The 22,264-nt window shown below is 40.3% G+C and overlaps 1 protein-coding gene across 7 annotated transcripts in view; it reads left to right on the top strand.

The window, feature by feature from the left end:
- The window catches only part of kaznb (kazrin, periplakin interacting protein b), a 116,599-nt gene that overhangs the window by 44,361 nt on the left and 49,974 nt on the right, over window positions 1–22,264 (top strand). For 4 of the 7 annotated variants that reach the window (XM_069690815.1, XM_069690816.1, XM_069690821.1 and 1 more), the window contains one exon: window positions 4,063–4,270. In XM_069690815.1, the coding sequence (XP_069546916.1) occupies window positions 4,063–4,270 (208 nt within the window). Of the gene's footprint in view, window positions 1–3,474; window positions 3,494–3,549; window positions 4,271–22,264 lie in introns of those variants that run through there. The other 3 variants (XM_069690818.1, XM_069690820.1, XM_069690819.1) reach the window with 3 other exon arrangements.

The following is a 22,264-nucleotide window of genomic DNA, read 5'->3' as shown; positions in this document are numbered from 1 at the left end:
CTGTGTGCCACCAGACAGCTCTGTGGGAAGAGTCCTTGACCATCACATTGCTGAGGTCAAGTGTTCCTCTGCATCCTGAATGGATCTTGCTGCTCTCACAGCATCACTCAGATGGAAATTATTCCATGAAAAAGGATTGCCATATTCTTCATGACTCAGGAGAAGATATTCCCAGGCACAGAGTAATAAACACATAATTTAGATGACAAAACACCCCTCCTAGCACACCTCCTTAAAAATACTTGTTCCCTTTCTACACCTGCACCTCCAGTAGAGTGGAGTGGATATTTTCCTCAAGCCCCTGATAAAACCTGCATAAACAGTTGGGCACAGCATTATATCACTTTGTTATTGGGAAAAAATGGAAAGCATTCCAGTGTGTGGAGGATTAGTCGATATTCAATTAACCCAGGCAGACAGTCATGGTGACTGTTTATCAATACCTCTTTTTAACTGCACACCGTCGGCACACTTAATTAAACTTCCCATTAATAGCATCAAACAATTGAGCAAACTAACAACACAAACACTGAGCCAAGTTTGGAAAAAGGAGCCAAATCCAAAGAAGCACTAATTGGAGAACTGGTCATTTAAGGGAGTTAGCCAAGCTCCTGCAAGGTCTCTGCCATGGCCATACATGCTTGTAGTCCAGTTGCAGAGACAGAGGAGGACTTTGTGTGTTTTGGACATGGCACAATTATGTGTCCTCAAAGTATTTATCTGGTTATTGATGTGTATCTGGGACACGCCGCGACCCTTGACCCTGAAATCATTCATTTCCTCGCATTCCAATGTCGAGTGCATGAAAGCCTGGCTCCACATAGCTCAAAGCAGACTGTGGTTGTGACTTCATACAAGGAAGACTTTGCTCTCACATTGGTTCAGAAAACCATTATGTTGGAATAACGGAACCCAACAGGAACAGGAGATGGCCCTCATCCTTGCCCTGTGTCACAGACGGTGTTATATTTGTCCTTTGCTGATGAACTACAAATCACCCCAATCGGGGGCAGGGATGTGACTGTCTAGACGATGATAATGATCTGCTAACATGTGATCAAATATGCCAGCTGCTGTAGTTCTACTCTAGTGACTGTAATAATTGTCCTGTTTGGGAATGACTGCTTGTGTGAGTTGAACAGCAGACATTATGACAGACACTGCAAAACGATTTTACGCACAAGAGACCTGAGTGAGAGGACATATGTAGAAAGCTGTAGAGGAGACAGAGATATGCAACAAAAGACGCTCTTCTATATATGACCCTACATTGTATGTTTCAAGGTCTGTAAGTTATCATTTTTTAGTCTGGCTGAATATTACTGCATATAGTGCCACAAAATTGTGTGCAGACATTCATGGTCTCCAGGACATTACACCTGCTTACATTGGCGATTCTTTAACTTTACCTCTAACACCATCAGCAGGTTGACATTTTTTGTCTTTTGGACTTTTCATGAAAAGTTCTCCACGACAACAGAAGCCATTACTATGAATTTTGGGGATTGATGTTGCCCAGAGTATAAATCCTAATAACGTTGATATCATCTTTTCTAAATTTTAACTTGTTCAGCACTTTAGTTTGTGCCCAAATTCCTATCAGCCTCAGGTGCACTTTGTATTTGTTTCTACAGTAATTAGCGAATGTCGGCGTTCTAACCTGCTAAAATATGATGAACATGATTAATGTTGTCAATGGGAGCATGGAAATGGAAAGTTAATTGTTTTTTTTGATGACTATTTTTATTAAGTGAATTGCTCTCTTTGTCTGCTAAATAGTGAGAAAGGTATTAAATTAAATTCAACTCAATTTAATTTAATTTATATCGCACCAAATCACAACACAAGTTATTACAGAGCACTTAACATGTTTAAGTCCTTGCAACAGAACTTTACATTATACAAAGGAACCCAACAATTCAACAATTCCCGCATTCACATTAATATAAAACACTGATAAACAGCAAGTTGTGTTTGGCATTTTTACTTGATGACTTATATAGTCAATCAATTATCAAAATGGTTGTAAAGATTCTGTTGACAGACTAATGTTAATTGAATAATCATTTCAGATGATCTGGAGGAAGTGCTACTTGGGTTCACTGTTTCAAAAGTCTTTAAGGTATATGATTTTTAACTTTTGTAGTTGAATAACGCTGTGTGCCTTTCATTTTTCTGTAATCAATTCCCTTTTCTTTCTGCCGCTCTTGCCATAGATATTGACAGGAGGTATATATGCTGAAAATTTTATGGGGAAAGCATTAACAGGTACTCTTGTAAAACCAATGTTGCCATAAAGTAGTCTTCATTGATTTGGAGGATTATCTGCAATGATTTTTTTTTCAAGCATCCTTAGTCTCTTTTGTCTCAGGGTCTATAGAGTGTTGTCGTACTCAACAATGTGCTCTACACTGACTGTATAGAGTACAATAGCAGAGTCAAATGCTGGCCCTGGCTGGCTAATAGTCACGCAGACATAATCCATAAAACCAACACTATAAAGACTTCATCATAAAGCAGTGTGCAGTGAACGAACTACCAGAGTAACATACAAGTTTTGTGTCTCATTTGATTGTTAATACGACATGTTTGCTGTCCCATCTCTGTTTGTCTCTCTCTGCCATTGTGTGAATACCAATGAACATTGAGCTGTTATCATCTGAGCCTCAGATGACAGTATCTGAGTGATGTATCACTCCTCTGCCTCAGTTTCTTGCCAGACAGGATGTGTTTGGAAAATGAAAATGTCAAATGCAGATTTTAAGTTGCGATGGCTCAGCAACATTCAGGATTGTTTTAAGTGAAGATGAACAATCTAGCCGCCCGTCTCTAACCTATTGTGTGTGTGATGTAATTTTTCCGCTGTATAATAAGAATTGATGGTGGTGGCGTTTGTTTACGGGCCTACAGATAAACTGAAATATAATCCTTTCAACTGTTTTTGATCATAGCTCCACTATGTTCTTGCCACAGCTCGATTGTAATTCTCCAGGCCTCTTTTCTTTGTGTTTAGCCCATTAGAGGGCTCTGTCCTTTGCTAAGTTTGCTCCGAGAGTTGAAATGTTTTCCCCTTGGGCGCCTTATGCCAGCCCCCTTCTCCTTCCACCGATGTGGGGGTGAGCTTTCCCAGGACAAAGAGATGAATATATAATGGCTGAAAAAAGAGGGGGTCAGAGAGACAAAAAGACAGTGGGTGTGTGAGTGAGAGGGAGGAAGGGAAAGTGGGAGCACAAGTGAAAAGATACAGCGGGCTTGACAAGTGCTTGTCAAAGGGTTCAATACTGCTGCCAAGCTCTGAGTGTGGGGACATAAGGAGAGGAAGAAGTAGGGAGAAACAATCTGTACTTTTTTCCTATTACAGACCCAATTGCTAACTCATTACAGACTCCACAGGGTGTGGGATACACACCACACTATGTAGTGAGAGAGAGAGTTGCTGGAGAGCTGCTCAGACCAACTGCACCCCCTCTCTCCCCTGGTCCTCCAGCACATGGTACAGTCCATTTAAAAGGCTGCATGTCATCTCAGTGTGTGCAGGGTCCTCTCTGAGAGCAGCTGCTCGCAGCACATTCTCCTCAGCGGGAGCATTCACTTTCCCCTCCGCCTGCTGGGCTGCATCTCTTTTCCTCCTCTGTCTTTTCTCCCTCTCTCTCTCTCTCTCTCTCTCTCTCTCTCTCTCTCTCTCTCTCTCTGCCTCTTTGCTTTCTCTCTTCCTCTCATTCTCCCGCGCTGCTCACTCACTCTCTTCTCCTTAGCCCTGTGCACACATGCTTTCTCTTACTGTGTAGTACTTGGCCACACAGACATTATTCTTCATGCAGTAACAGGTAGACATCAACTCTGTACTGCTAAGCACAGAACAAAAGAGGAACCAGTGGCTTTTTTTCTCATTTTGTTTTTCTTTTTATTCTTTTTATGTGCGAAGTAAACTGTGAGGGAAGAAGCACAGGTGGAGGAGGAGAACGGGATAAGAGTTGGAGGAGGAGGAGGAGAGGGTCTTGGCTTCACGCCCTGTAATGCTCCTCTTGACACCATGCTGCTCTGTGTGGATTTGGTCCTCAGGGGAAAATCCTTAAAATGATGGAAGACAACAAACAGCTGGCACAGAGGATTGATGGGGCCATCCAGTCCGCCAGTCAGGAAGTGACCAACCTCCGCTCCGAGCTGTCTGCCACCAGCCGCAGACTGGCCGAGCTGGGTGCCAGCAGCCCCCCTGCGTTGGAGAACCACCACCCGCACATCCACCACGATGACAGCCTCCACTACCGGGGTGAGTGTCACAGCACATTACATGTATGTGACCATGTGTGAATGAGTACCATTCACATATAATCCCCTGCTGCTCTGTGCATGAGAGTGAGAACATGAACATGTGTGCCTGTTTTGAAATCAACAGTGGGAAGTATTCGGAGAATGTGCAGCGGGGTGACTAATATCATTCCACTGTTCCTCCACTGACTTATTTTCCCCTAAACTCAGCATGGGAATGACAGTGGAAAAGTCAGCAGATTGAAAGGATAGTGAACAAGAGGCAGACTGCATGTTGTTATTAGACAGGAGGGGTTGGGGTTAGAGAGCGTGGGCCAGAGTCGGTCAGGGTTTGGTTTCCCAGGCAGCAGCTGGGCTCCTCTGGGGCTGCACTCCCTCCCGCTCTGGCTCCTTCTCTACTTTCTCCCTGAGTCTGGCGTAGAGAGACTGTGCTTTACGCCCAGAAATTGTATGCCAACATCTCTGAAGGAGGCTGGCAGCACCATGGCACCATCACTTAGCTGGGAAAGAGATGTGATGAATGAGGAATGAGCTCTAAACTGGGGTTTTCATGGGACTGCTTACTGTGGCTTCATTGGCTCAAAATAATTTGTTCTGGCTTCATGGTATACTTTTTAATATCCCTCTTGTTGCTATAAGTAATGAGCCCATGAAGAAGCTTAAAAGAAAATACATTTAGTTGTTGCGTGACTAACAACGCTTGATGGCAATTTCTATCTCATTATATTTGCTTTTGCTTGTATAAGATGATGGCCTGTGCCTAATTATACCTTCTTACGACATATTCTGGTAAGCTACTTTTATATTGCTGACATCTTGGATTCATTAATGAAAAGTTTTATTTTGTTTGACTGGAGCAAAAGTGAAGTGGAAATCTTGTATTCGTGATGTGTGAACTGATCTGAAATTACCTCTGTTTGTCATCCAATCAGTTTATTGAGCAACTGATTAGTCATTACAAACTTTCAACAGAATATTTTTGTTTGGCTTGCTGAAACAGTGAAAATGGAGAAACAAAGACCTTTGACCTCGCTGTGTCTTTTTAATTGTATACATTTAGAGGCCCAGCAGTTATTGAGATCATATGCATACCATTAAACACTTGACAAAACTTGGAGGTGTACTGTATGTTGACACAAGAGTTTACCAGGCAGAGAGGGTCTTATGAAAAGGAACTAGACACTGTATAAATTACAAGTGGCTAAGAGTCTTTTGATGCTTCTATTTTGACATCTCTTTCTGTGTTACAAGATAAATACTCAGAGGTAACCCTGTAAACATGGGAACAGTATGGGCATTTAATCTGGATGTGCTATAAGGTCATTAAGCAAATGACAACAATGGCTGGAAGTTATTAGATAGTTGTTGCTGCTGCTGCTAATTCTCCCATGCTCTCATTAACAACAAATGCGTGCATAGTGCAAATTAGAGTATGAGCCAGTTAACTATGCCTTATACATTTACTTTTTAATCCACCAAGTACACACAAAGAATGCAAGCAAGTATGTGAACAAGTCAGAGTGCATTACAGTACTCTCATACTCTGTTAAAAGCAAGTGTTGACTAAGCTAGACTTAATTGGATTTTTTTTTTGACCTGTGAGACCGATGCGGTAACCGCAGCATCTTAACAGGTACAGTACAGGTATTGAATGGCAGATAGTCTCCACTTTTAGCAGACTTTCAAAATGGAAACAAACGTTTTTTTCAAAAGTTTTGATTTTTGGGGACATGATACTTCAGGTTTCAGTGAGGCTCAAATATTTTATCTTTTGTTGTGATGATTTTGAGGTGATAGAATAAAATTGAAATATGGTGTTCATTAGAAAGTAAATCTATGTCTATTAAAAAGTCATCTATGTGCTTGCAAGTATTTGATTGGTCAACTCAGCACCTTGTTGGATGACATCATGACAAAAGATGAATCTGGTTGAACTTTTTTACAGGCCTCTGTGTTTTACCTCTGCATCAGCAGCCCGACTGTGTCAGCAGAATGCTCCCATTCAAATGCAAGGGGGCTCCCTTTTGGAACACAGGGTTAAAGTTAGTATGAATGCAGCCAATAGTCTTTAGTCTTTGGGGTTGGAATAACTCAGTGAGTTATCTGTTGTGTCCATCCAGCTTGCTCTCTGTCTCTCAGCCCTGTTAACAGGCAGCCAGACATTCCCACATTCTTGAATGCCAGGGCAGTGATGTCATATTTCCTGTTCCCAGAGGCCAGGCCTGCAGTCAGGTGACTGATGAACCAAACACAGGCACACAGTCCTCCACCTCCCTCTTTTCCTTCAATCTAAGAAACTAACACAGCTAAGCTCTTACCACGCTTGCATAAAAAAGGTTGAGGCTGAAACCTGCTTAGCTTAAACACGTTTTTAAGATTCTAAGTTTAAGATGATTTGTCTGAGAGACCTCAGGGGTTAGGCAGTTTGGGGTGTGATGAGCCAGCACCAGCATCCAGTGGCTTAGGGAGATTAAATGTTCTTTAGGTGTGTATCCCTCTCCAGGCCAGGCTGCTTGTTTGTCCATTTGTTGGCTCTGCCCTATGCAGGATCAAAGCAGGTTTTTTAATATGCATGAACTGTCTTCCTGTAAATAAATTACACTGTGCCAAAATGTCTGAATTTTTGCTAATGCTCACCTCCCTGTGGAGCTACAATAGCATCTCTGACAGATGTCCAATAAGTTCATAAACACAGCACTTCAGCCTGCTGTTCCTGTTGGCCTTGGAGTCTCTCTTGAAGTCCAGCTTACTGAACTAACTTCTAGGAAAAATAGATGAAATCACCCAAAACTTCCAGACGCTACACAGTGAAACAGGATTAACTTAATTATCTTTTTATTTTTTATATTTTGTTTAATTTTGCTAAGTAAATCCCTGTTTACAAGAGATTGTTTTGTATGTCTTATCATTTTAGATTACAGTAGAGTCAAGGTCTTTGGCTGACTGTTAGACACGATGTGCCTACTTTTATTTAAGTTATTGACATTAATGTATTCATTGCCAGGGTGATGGGAACCTTTTATTATTGGCCCTTCTTCTTAATCCATCACATCGATGTCAAGACCTTGTTTAACATTCCTAAACGATGCTGATGTTTCCGCATCAATCGACTGCATCGCTGCCACACCTAATGTCCAAGTGACTTGTGAGGGAAAAAAAACATGCATTAAGCTTGCACTCAATTTGTGTTGGGGAACAGAAGCTGCATGGAAATATGCTGTCCTCTAAAATCAATGTGGGCTAACCTTATGTATATGTAGAAGATCAGTGCCTTGTAATCGGTCGATGAGAAAGTGCTCATTGCAGACTCATGGGAATCTGCCGATACTAATCCATAAGCCTCTCTATAAGGCAGCTGTTAATGAGTCATACAGCATGGGAACTATGGCTGACCCTGGGCTGCCTTAAAAAGAAGGAACAATGTGATAAACGTAGCCGGAAAAATCAGTGATGTGTGTATGATTTGATACATTTTCACTTTATAGTTTATGTTATGGTTAGGACTGTAGCTTTACAAAGTGAAAGAAGTTATTTTAAACGTTCAGGGTTACAGAGGTAAAAGTAAGTTTTGACATGTTTGGTGAGTTTCACCTGGAACATTTCCAGGGCTTTGAAATGGATGAAATTCTTCAGACTGAACAAAATATGACCAATTTTGTTTTAAAATATTTAGTTGATTGATAGAAATCTCAAAGTACAAGATTATATGTCAACTACAACTACCAATGTGAACTTTGTTGTGAAAATTCTGAGTTTAAAATGATCTCACGTTTGTTGCCAACAACAACAGGAAGCTATAAAGAGACCTAATACAACTTTGAGCATTTTAAATATGTTCACTTTCAGATTTGGGGTCATTTTTGTGTAAAACTGGCAACTATAGCTGTGAATTTGTTTCCCAAGTGCAATGACAGTGTGTTTTGAATTTACAGAAAAAACTTGGATTTGTGTAAACAGAATTAAACCATGAACAATAATGGGCATTATAATGTTGTAGAAGAGACTCTTGCAACATTTTCTTCAAAGTGCACTATTGTGTGTTAATGTGCCTTAAAAAACAAACTAAAATTCAATCTCGAAATGTTGTGAAGCAACATTAAAAATATAATTAAAAGTAATCTTTCAAACACAAATACCTGGGAGAATCAGTAGCTCCTTCAACTTTGCAGTTCTGTTTTAGCTGCTAGTGAGACATTGGAGAATACTATGATACTGTATTCAGAGATGGAGAAGGATAACACAGGGGAAACCTTAAAAGACATTCTCTTCAAACTGCACGGCGTTATGTAAGTCATGCATGTTGATTAAGTGTTCTCTAAAAGAACCAGTGATTATCTTTTCTCCGTAGAGGAGAAGCTGCTCTAGCTTTAATGCTCTCTGCCGAAGAGTAATTGTAGAGAAGAATCCTCTCCCCATCTGGCCTGAGTTTGTCAGAGGCCCAGGTCTCTCATTACTTCATCGTGCACATGAGCAGGGCTGGGAACGCAGCGCCAAACTCCAGGGGTAAAATCCCATTCACTCTCTTTCTATTTCTCCATAACACTCTCCAGGGACCACCCGCCTTCCTGTTCGCTGTCCACATGCAGAGCAAGTATGCCTTGCGCTGTAAGCTTCCCCCTGTATACACCACCACTCTAACACCCCCCACCATATTCCCCGCCTGAGCTCCCTCAGCCACGCCCTGTCTGTGGTCAATGCAGTGTGAGAGAAACTGTGTCCAAACAATAGCCAGAGAGGCAGCCCCTCACATTTCTCCCTCTCTTCCACACCAGACTTCCTCTAGTAAAAGAACTAATCACAGCATAGCAGGGACTCCAATACCAGATGGATATGCTCTTAGTTTTGGAAAAGATGAAAACTGATGTTGTCAAACACAGAGGCCTTGATGAATAGTAAGACTTAAACTCTTAAATGATGTTAAACAGATTTATTTTTTTTAAATAGGAATTTGTTTCATATTTGTTGCATGACTTTGCTGAAAGATGATTTGCAAGTAGAAAATTCACTTGTTATATTGATTATGTAACTAGATCAATATATCAATAGCTGAGAACAACTTCAACAAAATATGTAAATCAATACAAACTATCAAAAAGTAAAAAAAACAAAAACAGGTTGAAAACAAGGAAAAGTGAAATGACAGATGCCAACAATGAATGAGCAAACAAATGCTGCCAGTTGGCCTGTACCCTCAAGTAATACGACCCAGCTTTATTGCAACGTTTGCTGTTTAACTATTTCATACCTAAAGCCCTTTTTCATTAAGTGTTTGATATATTTTGTGTTCCATATTTTTTCAAGTTTAGTTGAGTGTCTGCCGTTAATAATTGAACAGAGCTTAAAAGTACTTACTGGCACATTGGCGGCCTTTGTTCTACTAAGGTTGTTAATGGCCTTAAATAAATAATGATTCTGTCGTTATTTGTTTTTCTTTGTAATGGAATGGAAGCCCCAATAATGAACTGACAGTGCAGCGTACCCTGTCAGCGGGAGCAGTAGTAGTTTACCTGGAAGGTGTTACTGATTTCATGCTGCAGCATTCGTGAAGGGTCAAAGGTGACAGCTGACAGCTGACCTCAGTATGTCGTATAGGTCTATTAGCAGAGGTGACAGAAGTGATGCCCTGGACACCAGCTGGTGACGGCATTCCCTTGGTTTTGGGAGGCAGATGGCTGCAGTGCCATCACCATGCAGCCCATGTTGTAAATTGCCACCTTGGAGAGAATGAGCCAGCAAAAAGGGGCAGGCAGGCAGGCAGGCAATGGAGCAGAACCAGCAAGAAAGACATCAACTCTAAGACAGGGTACAACTCCAACAAACATTCCTCTGCACTTCCATTTTCCAGGCAAGCTTTATCTGAATGAAACTTCACAGAACGAGTTGGTGAAAGCCATTTCAAGGAGAACTGAAGACTACTTTAATCATGACACTGAGCATTGAATTGCTTTCCGGTATGACACTCTACCTCTGAGATGATATTATTCCTATCAGTGCGACTGATATGGCTCTGTATGCTAATTATACCCATGAAAGCCAAAGTGCTTATTAACTATTTCCTTCCCAATGGCTCTGAACATTTTTGGGTTCCCAGATGATTTTGGATGAAAATGGCATTTAAAATGGATTTCCTGTGTTAGGTCATGACTTGGGTTAAGAGCACATTGTGAGAGTGGCTCTTATTGGTCGGGGAGTAGAGAGAGAGTAATTGACTAATGAGTATATTTCTCACTGTTATCTCTTCTTCTTAGAGTGCTTTTCTCATCCATTTCCGTCACATGGGGCCCTCATCATAACTTTGCATTCAGAAAAGCACTCTGTATTTTTTTTCATTGGAGAAAGAAACTGACTGTAGAGAATGAGAGCCTAAAAACTTTTAATAACTTCATTATTATGTTTATCACTACCATTTATCAGAGTAGAAAATTCATGTCCTGGACTGAGTGAAATATTACTTCCTGGCTTTCTTTTATGGACCTACTAGATGTTTGGTCTGTATCGTGGGTGTCTGGAGAGGATCAAACTGGAGCTCCAGGATGAGGAAACTTGCAACAAGCAGCTCACTTAAGAGGATTTGCTTGGCTCTTACTGAGGTATTGAAGACACGGTGTACTTGGTGGAAGGCTGAGGTTCGATGATAGAACAGGTGTTGGATTGAAGCCTTGTGCAGCACACTCAAATGTGGTGGAGGATGTGTCTCCATTAATGACACACACTGGGCCCATGAGTGAAAGAGATTCACTGTACATCCACGCTGAGACAAAGAAATGAGCTCTGACAGAGTGTTTAGTAGGATTCTCCCAAGTGGGGTGTTTCAAGGCCGCTGCCTGGGTGTTGTGGTGCCTACTTCACAACAGGAGGCGCAGATAATGATCAGACTTTAAGAACCCAACTCCCCCGTCTCCCCCAAGCCTCCACTCTACACATCCAGCCCGTCATTTTCACCTTAAATCATCCAAATCCCTGTTGAGTCCAAACTTCAAACAACTGCAACTCTCAGAAAGAGAGTAAGAGGCAGACAGCGAGGGAGAGGAAGCCTGGTTGCCTTCACAACAGTCTCAGCTCATCCTATTAAAATGCCTCATTGCTTTAGCAGCGGAGACTTTTTATTGCTGCTGGTACATATTGTTGCCTTGGTTGCAGTTTAAATCTATTCCCAGTAGAGAATGGACTAGGCATGGAGGAGAATAAGTTTTGAAGAAGTGCAGAACAACTACCCCGCTGCTCCCCCACCCCCAACCGTATCCAGAGGATGCAAAGCATGACATTCCAGCAGAGCAGAGGATAAGCAGAACACTTCTCTGCTTCTCCAAATCATCAGCTTCATGCAGGCCTCTAACAAGAATGATGGGCCGAAGACATCCTGAACATTCGACACCCATCCATAAATTAACACATATACATAAATATAAATACATCCTCAAATCAAGAAACTATCATATTTATCATTTATCTCAACAGAAACATGAAATCATATTTCAGGGTATACTGGAGGATGTAAAATCAAACTTTACATTAGTCTTATGTCCATATCAGTTTAGAATTTTAACCAAAGAGCTGCTTTTATGATGCATAAATATGTACTATCGCAAGTCTGCCGCAAATTTATTCTCCAGTCTTTGAATCATCACATAAAGCTATGTCAGGCTTAGAGATCAAATGATTAGGCAGTTCATTGATTATCAATTGGAAATCAATGACAAACAATTTAGATTTGAATGTTTTTATACAAAAATGCCAAACATAAAGTCACAGACTTTCTAAATGTATTTTTTTTAAATTCTTTTCTTACGCTTACTCTTACCTGTAGATTTTTGAGTTTTGTATCTGGTGGGACAAAACCAGCATTTTAAGCAGGTCATCATTAAATCGTGATGCATTGCGTTTACAGAACTTGCCATGAGCATTTTGTTGATCCAGGAAAACAATTGATGATAAAAAACATAATTTGTTGCACCCTTATCAGAATAAATGTCCACATGTAGTAGTTGTAATTATCTTTCCATGTTGGGTCTCCACACTGCTTCTCCCAGACTACAACAGATGGCTCACACTGCAACACGCCTCACTGTTTAGTTTCTTGGGGCAATCCTCAGAGCCCTGCTGCTCAGGTTGTTTCCAATTACTCTAAAATGAATCCGTTCAGTGTTTGAATTCATCATTTGGGAGGAGATGGATTTCACAAATAAGATTACATACTCCTGACGAAACACGACATTAAAGTGTGAGCGTTTTTGACTGAACGTTATCTGGCTCTGTGTCTGGAGTAAAACTATATTGGGAAGCAATCATTTTCCAATACCTGACTCCCCTTTATAAATCTAACTTTGCTTGTTTTTAGTAAACATTTCTGTTATACTTATATAGTTTATTTTGTTAAATTCTAGTTTAAACCCTTAGCGAGTTATTACAAAACAGCACAACATTACATTTTAATGTTTCTGTTGACGCATCATCATCATCTCCCCAGGCCCCCTGAAATGTTGACATCAAGCATGAAAGTGGGCTCCATCCCTGAATTATTTTTGGTGTGCAGCCTAAAGGCATTAGTGTTGAAAGCATGCCTCTCTGTTTTCTCCAGCTGAGGAGGTCCTGCACAAATATTTATCAGGTCGCCAATTACTGTACCCTGTGTTCCCAGGCATATACACAAAAAGAAAAACACTGTCTCTGTAGCTAGGGTTGTGTATATGCATTCCTGTAAATCTGTTTTTTGTTTACAATAAGTGTCTGGCTAAATTTTTACCTCAAACCATCTGTGCTCAACTGGTATCCCAGGAGACAGGAAGCTGTTTTCCAAACTGTATTTGTATTATGAGAAGCATTTTTGTGCATTCCCATTATAGAAAAAGCCAATTCAAAGAGGCATCTTTATCACCAGCCCTCTAAAACGTGCTCACAGCTAAAAGATAGTCAGATCAATTGTCAGAGACTGCTTTCTTTTCCTAAAAAGCATCTATTTTCAACCTTAATTTTCCACATAAAAGGATCTGATTACTAACTACCTGTTAATCTCCAATACGCACAGATTAATTACACGCATTGTTATTTTAAAGATTAGGATACATCTTTATCCTCAATGAAAACAAGCTCAAATTAAACCTGCTAATCTATTTCAGATCATGGCATTTCAATTACAAATGTATTAGTAATCTAATCTAAAAAAGGCTACTCTGTGAAACTGCTGTAGGCCATTTTGTCCAGAATTATGCAAATTGGAATGAAATTAGAAATTAAACAATCAGCAGTTTTTATTCTGTTCAGCATTTTTTTCTTTCTATCTTTACAGTATATGGTTCCAATTTAGACTAATAGGATAAACCAAGAATATAGAAAGCCGCGTTAATGCTTCCATCAGGCCGTTGCTGACATTGTATCAACATAATGTCAGTTTTCATGCATAACAAAAATAAATTAATCTCTATGGCTCCTTGCTGCTGTGATTCATGCATTCACTTTTGGATTCAGTGGAATGTCATTTTCTCATCTGATGGGTGTTAGTGCATCTGGATGTATCTGCAGTGAAAACAGACTTTGCAAATAGCTGGTTGGCCATTAAATACTTATGTTATTGTATGTTTTGGGCATGGAACTTCGTCCCCATCATTGGTTGTCTTTGTACATTACTTACTGTGCTTTCACCCTGATAGCACTTATATACCTCAGGCTGAGTTGCTTTGTACGGTTAAGACTTTTAAATTTGTGTCCCAGTTAAAAGGGATTTTTAGGCACCCTAATTCATGCTTGCCCAACATTTGAACATTCAAAATATATTTTACTATGCAGCAGGAGCTTAGATGCAGATGGGTGATAAATTAAAGGAAAAAACAACATATAGTGTCTAATTAGGATGTCTGGCCACCACATCCTGCCAAAAAAGCTTCAATGTGCCTTGGCATTGAATGTAAAAGTCTCGGCAAATCTAACGATGGGATGAAACACCATGGTTCTAAAAGATATTCCCTTATTTGGTGCTTTGAGCATGGTGGTCTAACATGTCGGTCCAAAATCTCCCATAGGTGTTCAACTGGGTTGAGATGGTGGCTGCAAAGTCCACAGTATTTGATTAACTTAATTTTCATACTCAAACCACTCAGTGACAGCCTCTTGCCCTATTGATGTGGGCCCTGTCATCCTAGAAGAGACCACACCCATCAGGATAGAAATGTTCCATCATAGGATAAAGGTGATTACGCAAAACAACTTTGTGTTGATTTGTAGTGACCCTTTCCTCTAATGGCCTCAAATGGACCCAAACTATGTCAGAAAAATGTCCCCAACAGCATAAAAGAGCCCGGTCCCCTCACTCTTGGGTTCAAGCCTTCAGGTGTTTCCTTTAATTTGTCTCCAATCTGATGCAACTCGATTGTGCCATTTCATTTGCCCCTCCTATGCATATATCAACCGGGCAAAGTGATAACCGTAGATATGTTAAGGCTGTTTTTCCAAGACTTAAACAAGCTTTGTTTTCAACAGCTAAGCAATAGTTGTGACTAGTAAATTCACATTGACAAGTAAAATAATCAGTTGTCCCTTTTATACATTACCATCTTCCTACTCTTCCATTCTCTGTCCTCTGATATTATTACCGCAAACACTCTCTGTTATTGGCCCTCTCATAGTTGGGATGACAGCTCCGACGACTGGATGCAGGCGATGGAATCTTCCTATCTGGCTCCTGAACAATGAGTTCCATTCAACATGGCCACCAATACTTGAAGTGGTGTGGGGTTTTTTTGGAAGAGGGTTTCAGATTCAGGGGTTTCCCACAGACTCCCTCCTAATTAACCACAGCAAGAGACTCAGCTACTCTCTCAGTCCAGGAATGTGCTCCCAAACCCCCAAGTATGCTACTGTTCCATCCCTGCTGCAAAACCTCCTTATTTCCAAATTATGCACACCAGACGCAATAATGAGAAGAAAACTCAGGCATTTAGTTTCACAGTACTACACAGTTGGACCATTACTTTTGTCTGCTGTGGAAGGATCAGTCACCTGGCATGTTTTACTCAGTCGAGTTTACCTGTTGGCCCAGAGTTGTGTTTTTTCATCGGTATTGTGGGGCAGTTTTGACAGGCTCAATGACTTTCCCCTTATGAGGTCAATGTGTACCACAGTGACGGCGGAATATCTGCTGCTTTGTCTAAAGACTCGACTGAAGGAGAAGAGGTGGAACGTGTATAGTTTACTGTCCAGCAAAACCCAGAAAACAAGAGGTGAGGAGAGACACAGGGTACATTTTAGAGGTGTAAGAAAAGAGGTTGAGAGGAGAGGAGGGGAGGAGAGGAGAGGAGAGGAGAGGAGAGGAGAGGAGAGGAGAGGAGAGGAGAGGAGAGGAGAGGAGAGGAGAGGAGAGGAGAGGAGAGGAGAGGAGAGGAGAGACATTTTTGACTTGGCTCCATTATTAGATCCTGTGTGCTGCTGAATTGATTTTGAGGTCAGTCCATAAAGCACACTGCCTCAGCACTGTACTAACAGTGGCATCATTATGGTGTTATTAGTGCATAATGTGTGGTAAACGCGACTGCTTTTCCAGAAAGAGCCGAGGTGGTGGTTAGACGATTTCTGTCATGCTGCTGTTAACCAATTACCATCACAGAGTACCTGAACCATGTTAGCCAATTTTTTGTCATCCCCTTTTGTTCATTTTCTTTATGAAAATGCTTCCACTGCTGTCACATGATAACCACGTTGAAAAATGAATCTTTCACCAGCAGTAGTGGAGTAGTGGACTCAGATAATTTACTCAAGACAAAAGTGACTGAAAACATAAGCAAATTAGTTTTATATTTACAATGTTATTAAGTGAAAGCACAAAAAATAGGAAAATAAAGGTAAACGTACTCATTATACACAATCATTTCAGTTAATTTATTAGGTAAGCAAGACTTGAATGTTGGCAGAACTGAAGCAAATTTTAACCTCTACAGTATAACATGATCACATATTTTGTGTTTGTAAATTCTCAAATTTAAAAGGACCCAGCAACACGTGCATAACAATTGTGGTGGAGTAAAAAGTACAATATTTCTCTGTAAGATGTAGAGGAGCAGAAATATAAAGTAGCAAATAGTAGACAATGTACAAGTAGGCTAACTTAACAGTAAACTACTCATACATTAAGTAATCAGGTGTGAAACAATCACACGACAAAAGCACAGCTTAAGTGTGTAAATCCACACACCCTTGTGAAGGAAGCAGACAAAATGGGTAATATCTATTTTATAATTAACACTTCATGGCAGATGTTTGACGTAATTAGCTGAGCAAGATAAATAAATAAGGGTAAAATAAATAAATAAAAATAAGCCTAAATCTAAAAATCCCCACTTACCAATGAGGGCCTCTGCAAGCTTTCTGCTTGCCTGAGAGGACTCACTGACTGCTCCATCTGGACTCAATTAGAAGTCCTGGTATTTTCTGTTGAGCTCAAGCCACCAATAACTCCTGTTAATCAATGCAAGTTTTCCTTATTAGTCGTGTTTTGACCTTTTAACAAGTTAACACAAGCGCAGTAGGGATTTCGGTGGGCTGTGCTCACACTGCGCTGCCTTTATGAATAAATGAAAAGGCAAGTGAGTACCTGGGGCAGGAGACCTGTACAATAATTATTAGTGCTGGTTTCACTTTAATAGACTTACATCAGTGTGTAATGCTGATTGTGAGTGTTCTCCGTGAAACAGAAATGACATAAGGTACTCTTGTTGAAACGAAACAGCACAGTCCTGCTGCCTTAAGCTGCTGTGGAGGAATAGTCTCTTTTTGTTTCCCCAGCACCATTACTGTCATGGGGGAAATTGCAGGCATCTCAGAGCTGACTTCAAAATGTATGCTCTAAAATTGCAGCTCATTTCTGAGGAGTTTATGGTTTGTAGCATGTTTTGCAAGAGGGAATGTGGGAATTTGGGTTGTTCCAGATATGTCATCCATCTCACACGGATAAATTGTTTGGACAGCTTAAGCAGGGCCATACAAACACTCTGCCTGTGACAACAGTTCAGCCCTTTGTACCGCAACATCTGAGTGTTTTGTTTTATTGTTCTGTGTGCCAACAGCGAAGGGAAATATTGAGAAGCAAGTCTTTTGTCCCTGTTTGTGTAAGTTTTGATATCTCTGCATTGTTTCTTTTGGCACTGTAGGCCATTTCCATATTTTTAACTCCCGTGAGCTCACAAAAACGCTCCTACAATTTTTATTGTTTGTATGCTGAGTATAAGCTAAACTGTAACCTATGTCCAAGCTGATTTACAGTGGCTTTTCCCTGCAGGTCTGCTGATGAGATAATATTTTTGGTTGCTGCCTTTATTTCTTTCTGAGAGAGGGAAAACGAAAGAGACAAACAGATAAGGGAAAGAATGTAGAGCACAGCAAAGAAAGTCAGGAACACAGAAATTATGAAACAGACAAGAAGATTTAAAAGGACTGGTCTGACAGACCAGTGAGCTGCCATCTGAAGAGCAGCAGAGCACAGTGAGAGACAGGTAATGAGTGTGTGGTAATACACCTCCAGACCTTAATTGGTTTGAGTGAGCAGGCTGAAGAGGCCCTTCCATCAGGCTGTGGATGAGCAGACTGTCAGGTGACAAGCCGTGGAGAGAGAACTAATTGGTTCGTTCCTCCAGACATAGCTCCTGACTTTTTCCTCGTTTAGCTGACAGAAACCTTGGCTTCGTGGTTGGCTGAATGGGTCCTTACAAACCCAAAGCCTTGTTGTTTCGGGGATCTCTATCAGATTTCTTTGGTTACACTATAATGTGGTTACATTCAGAGACGAAAGTTAAACGAGCTCTAGATGTCACCACATCTATTGTTCTGATAAAATTTTGGAACTTTAATATAGACAATACAATAGACTTTATATTTTCTTCCAGAGCAATTCATGTGCTGATTGCTAAAACAAAAAAATTGTTGAAATCACTGAAGCATGGAAACAAGTTCAATTCAAAGTGGCAATTAAACAAAATACAATTACAAAATGGTACTTGAAATGGAAGTGCTAAGAGAAGTTTGTGCTTAAACGGAAGTATTGACTCAGGTAAAATTGTTGGTTTAAGAAGTATGAACTGGAAGCAACAAGTCTTCCAAAGTAAAGACAAAATATGTTGTTTATACCTGCCCAGAAGAACAAGAGAAGAAGAGCAATTGAAACATCCCTTGTTAATGTCTATTGGTTTGTTGACCCATCTATCCACCCCAACCTCCTCTTTATGCACATAATAGGTCTATAGCTCCTGTCACCAGTCATCGGACTTCTGGTTTGATTCATTCATAATGGCAGCTGTGGGTTTTTTAGCTTGAACATACAACGATTTTGTGCTGAAATAATTGGGGAAAGTCTTGAGAAAGTGCTGAAGAAATGTCATTCGAAGTGTAGACGAAGTGAGTTGGAATTCATGAAGAGTGGAGAAAATGGGCTGAAGAAGTTTTCTTTGTTATTAAAAGGTGAAGATCTAAAAGCTGAAGTGTAAGTATTGAATGGAGATTAAATGTACAGCCCAGTATCACGGCAAAGCATGCATTACACCTGCCAATCCTCTGGAGGGTAGTGTGTCTTAGTGACGCTTTGGAAAGTAGACGTCACAGGAGAGGTCATGTAATTTTTTTTTTTTTTTTTTTTTTTTTGTCATTTCAAAACACTTAATGGGGTAGGAGTGTGTTCACAAATGAATGTCCAGAATAATAATAATAAAGACATGATGAGGAGAAAATATATTCAGCTCACATTGTATAGTTGCTGCAGCACACGTTAATTACTCTCAGGGGAGACAGCTTATTGACGTCATTTGATCTCTCCAACTGGGAACTGGGGTGTGAGATGCTGAAGTGGCTGTTAACATGCCTGTTACTCAATGAGAGCCTCATGTTCGTGTTCAAATGTGCTCTTGTTATGACAGGAAGTGGAGTCATTGTTGCTCCTGTACAGTACGGCATGTTCTAAGTGGAGGGGATGCAATCCTTTAATACTGCTGATATCCGAGGATTACACCAAGATTGTCTTGGGCCTTACATATGTCTCTGTGTCACTATCAGGTATTAGGTTTCTAATACAGTCTACTTCAACTGTCTGATTACACAGCTGGAGGGTGAAGGTTCTGGCTTAGGAAAGACTGTAAGCCAGAAAACTATGAGTGTCTTTGGCCTGTGCAGGAGGGCCCCATCTGCCATATTGGGATTGTTGGTGGAGCAAGATCTGTGGGGGGGGGGGGGGGGGGGTTAGACCAGCAGGGGGTGGGCAAGACCGTGCCATGGTGGTATGCCTTACCATTGTTGATAAGGTGGGTAGATGGGGGATGGAAGTAATGGGAGGGCTGTAGACTGATCCCTACGGTAATCTGTGTCCCATCCGTCATCTGGGATCCTCAGAGCAGTAAACTGATGCTGCAGGAATAGCAAAACGGTTAGGAGAGCAAGAGGGAATGGAAAGGAGGAAGGACAGATATGGATTTTTCATTCATGTTGAGGACTGAGAAGATGCTGCGGCCCAGCTGTATACCGTGGGAAATGCATGGAGCTGAGATAAATGGAGGTATAGCAGCAATGCATTACATTTCGTGCCACGGTCAGAAATGTAGTGATGCTCGACGTGCACCAGCTGTTATCCACCTCTGACCTCAGTGACTGTCATGCAGGTGCAGTGCAGTAACTTTTGATTTCTGAGGTTGTGTTGCTACCGCCTTGTAATGAGATATGCATGGATATACATACCATGCTATCATTTAACCTTGTGATCAGCAATACTGTATGTGGACATCTGATACCGAAAGCTTCTACTCTGTTCTGAGGGACAATGTCTGTGCGTGTATGTGTGTGTGGATGTGGCTGAATGCACATGATTGGATGTTAAATTTTAAATTAATTAAGTTTGTGACACACAACAGGAAGTAGATGAGTGTGAATTATAATATGATACTGCTCAGTGTACTGATACAACAGTTTGACACAATATTGAGGAGCTTACTGAAGCTTCAGTTCCTCTTTGTGCCTCCTTTTCTGTGGATCCAACTTCTTGATAATGCAATCTAGAAACAGCTGACCTTACTATCAGCGTGTGCCCTGTTGTGATCAATTTGTTAAATCTGTTGAAATATAGATTTTTAATGAGATTTTAGGCTTTGCCATTTCCTGACATTCTTGTGCACAAAATTAGCCGTGGCTTGTGTTATGCTGATCCAACTGCTGCCTGCTTCCCTGACATTTCTGGGCCAGGATCAGGTACGGAGATGAAAGATGGCTAAATTAAGAAAGGGCAGCCACCCACTGACTTTGTTATTTCAGAGCAATTAGGTGCTGGAAGGACTTAGGCAGAATCCGTTTCATCCTTTTTTAAATGATTCAAATAAACTGTTGACGTGGTTATAGAAGCAGTATGATGTCTTTTGTCCTTTTGTCTTATTTTATTGTAAAACAATATACATTTTAAGAGGAAATTAGAGACTTTATCAGTTTCACCTAACGGGAGAGTTACATTAGGTTTTTGTCATAGTAAGCCTAGTATTTATCAAGCAAACCAACTATTTCTTTTTCTAGCTCTTTATCCTGCTTCATGTACTGTATTGATCAATACTTTTAATGGTTTTTTAATTGCTCAGAAGAAAACTGTTTAGCATGTGTGAAATAAAACTATTTGCTTTTATTCACTCATGGTTGTTGTTTATTCTAACAGTATAAAGACATTGTTTTTTATCAGCTGAAGCAGTGTTTTGTGTGAGATTGCATACCTCCACTATAAAACACTGCAGAAAATGCTGCTGCTGTCCATCATATATACTGTATATAGATTCTATACAGTGTACATATCTCTTAGCCTGAGTATAAAAGTGCAGAGAAAGCAAAAATTAATATTTCAAAACAACTTGTGAGGGGGATGTTGAAAAATACAGCAGTAGTAGGAAACATAACAAATAGCAGCGTGGGTAGAATATGAAAAAGAATATTATTAAAAGTTACTCAAATAAGATTATATGTGAGATCTTGGTAGGTTAATTTTAAGGGCTTCAGTCTATCAAGGACAGCAGTTGAAAGCTCAGAGTGCTTGTACAGTTTAATGAGAGTTGGGAGTTGTGTATGGTGACCGTGAGGCTTCTGAGCAGGACTTATGAAGAGTTTTGTCTTTTAATACCTAACTTCAATCGTCTGGTGGCTTCCCTTCCACCCTCTACTCATCAGTCATGCTGTATTATTCAGAGGCTCTATTTTCTCTGATGTTCCTCAACATTTTCTTGAGAGAAGATTAACATTTTAACCAAAGGTTGCCGGCACAACTGTTACTAAGCAACCCCGGTAGGAAGGAATGCCAAAGAGCGAGAATGGACGATAAATTTCTCCCGGTTTCTTGTTTTGAAGATGGCAGTGTGCAAGTGTGGCCAGTTACATCAGCTTCATAGTCGGCATCTGATAGGTTAACTCACTGTCATGTTAGCCATAAAATAGCTTATATAATGCATAGTTTGGGATAAGACATACTACTGCTTCAATTTACAGACAATTAACAGATTTTTATGAGTCAATTTATCACTTTAAGTCATTTAATAAAGAAAAAATAGCAAACAGTCTTTGCATCCAGTTTTTCAAATTTGAGGAACTACTGCTGTATTCTGTTTTGTTGCTCGGACAGTATTTTGATAGAATATCTGTTGGTTTTGAATCAAGTAATTAAGTCAACCAATAAAATTGTCAAACTATTAAACAATAATGAAAGTAATTGCTCATATTTTTCTACTGCACTCTTTCAGTGTGCATCATACTATTTTATTTCAACCAATTCATTTATTTCAGGTGTGGAATCACCAAACAACATGGTTCCAACATGTCTTTACAATCATAAAGAATACCTAGAGCAGAACAAACAGCAGGCAAATAAATAATATTTATCTTTCCACATGGAGAACGAGAGATTATTAAACTCAATCTGTTGAAAGCTTTCAGCTACAGGCTCCAATAGCAAATAATGGAGTTTTACTTTCATGAGGCTCCATTCACCTGCAATAATTTAGGGCTG

The sequence above is a fragment of the Brachyistius frenatus genome, unplaced genomic scaffold, assembly GCF_029030835.1.
Source record: "Brachyistius frenatus isolate BFR_SWC_R1_liver_20210118 unplaced genomic scaffold, ASM2903083v1 Contig_10, whole genome shotgun sequence".
Lineage (NCBI taxonomy): Eukaryota > Metazoa > Chordata > Actinopteri > Embiotocidae > Brachyistius > Brachyistius frenatus.
This window is presented reverse-complemented; position numbering and strand designations above follow the sequence as displayed.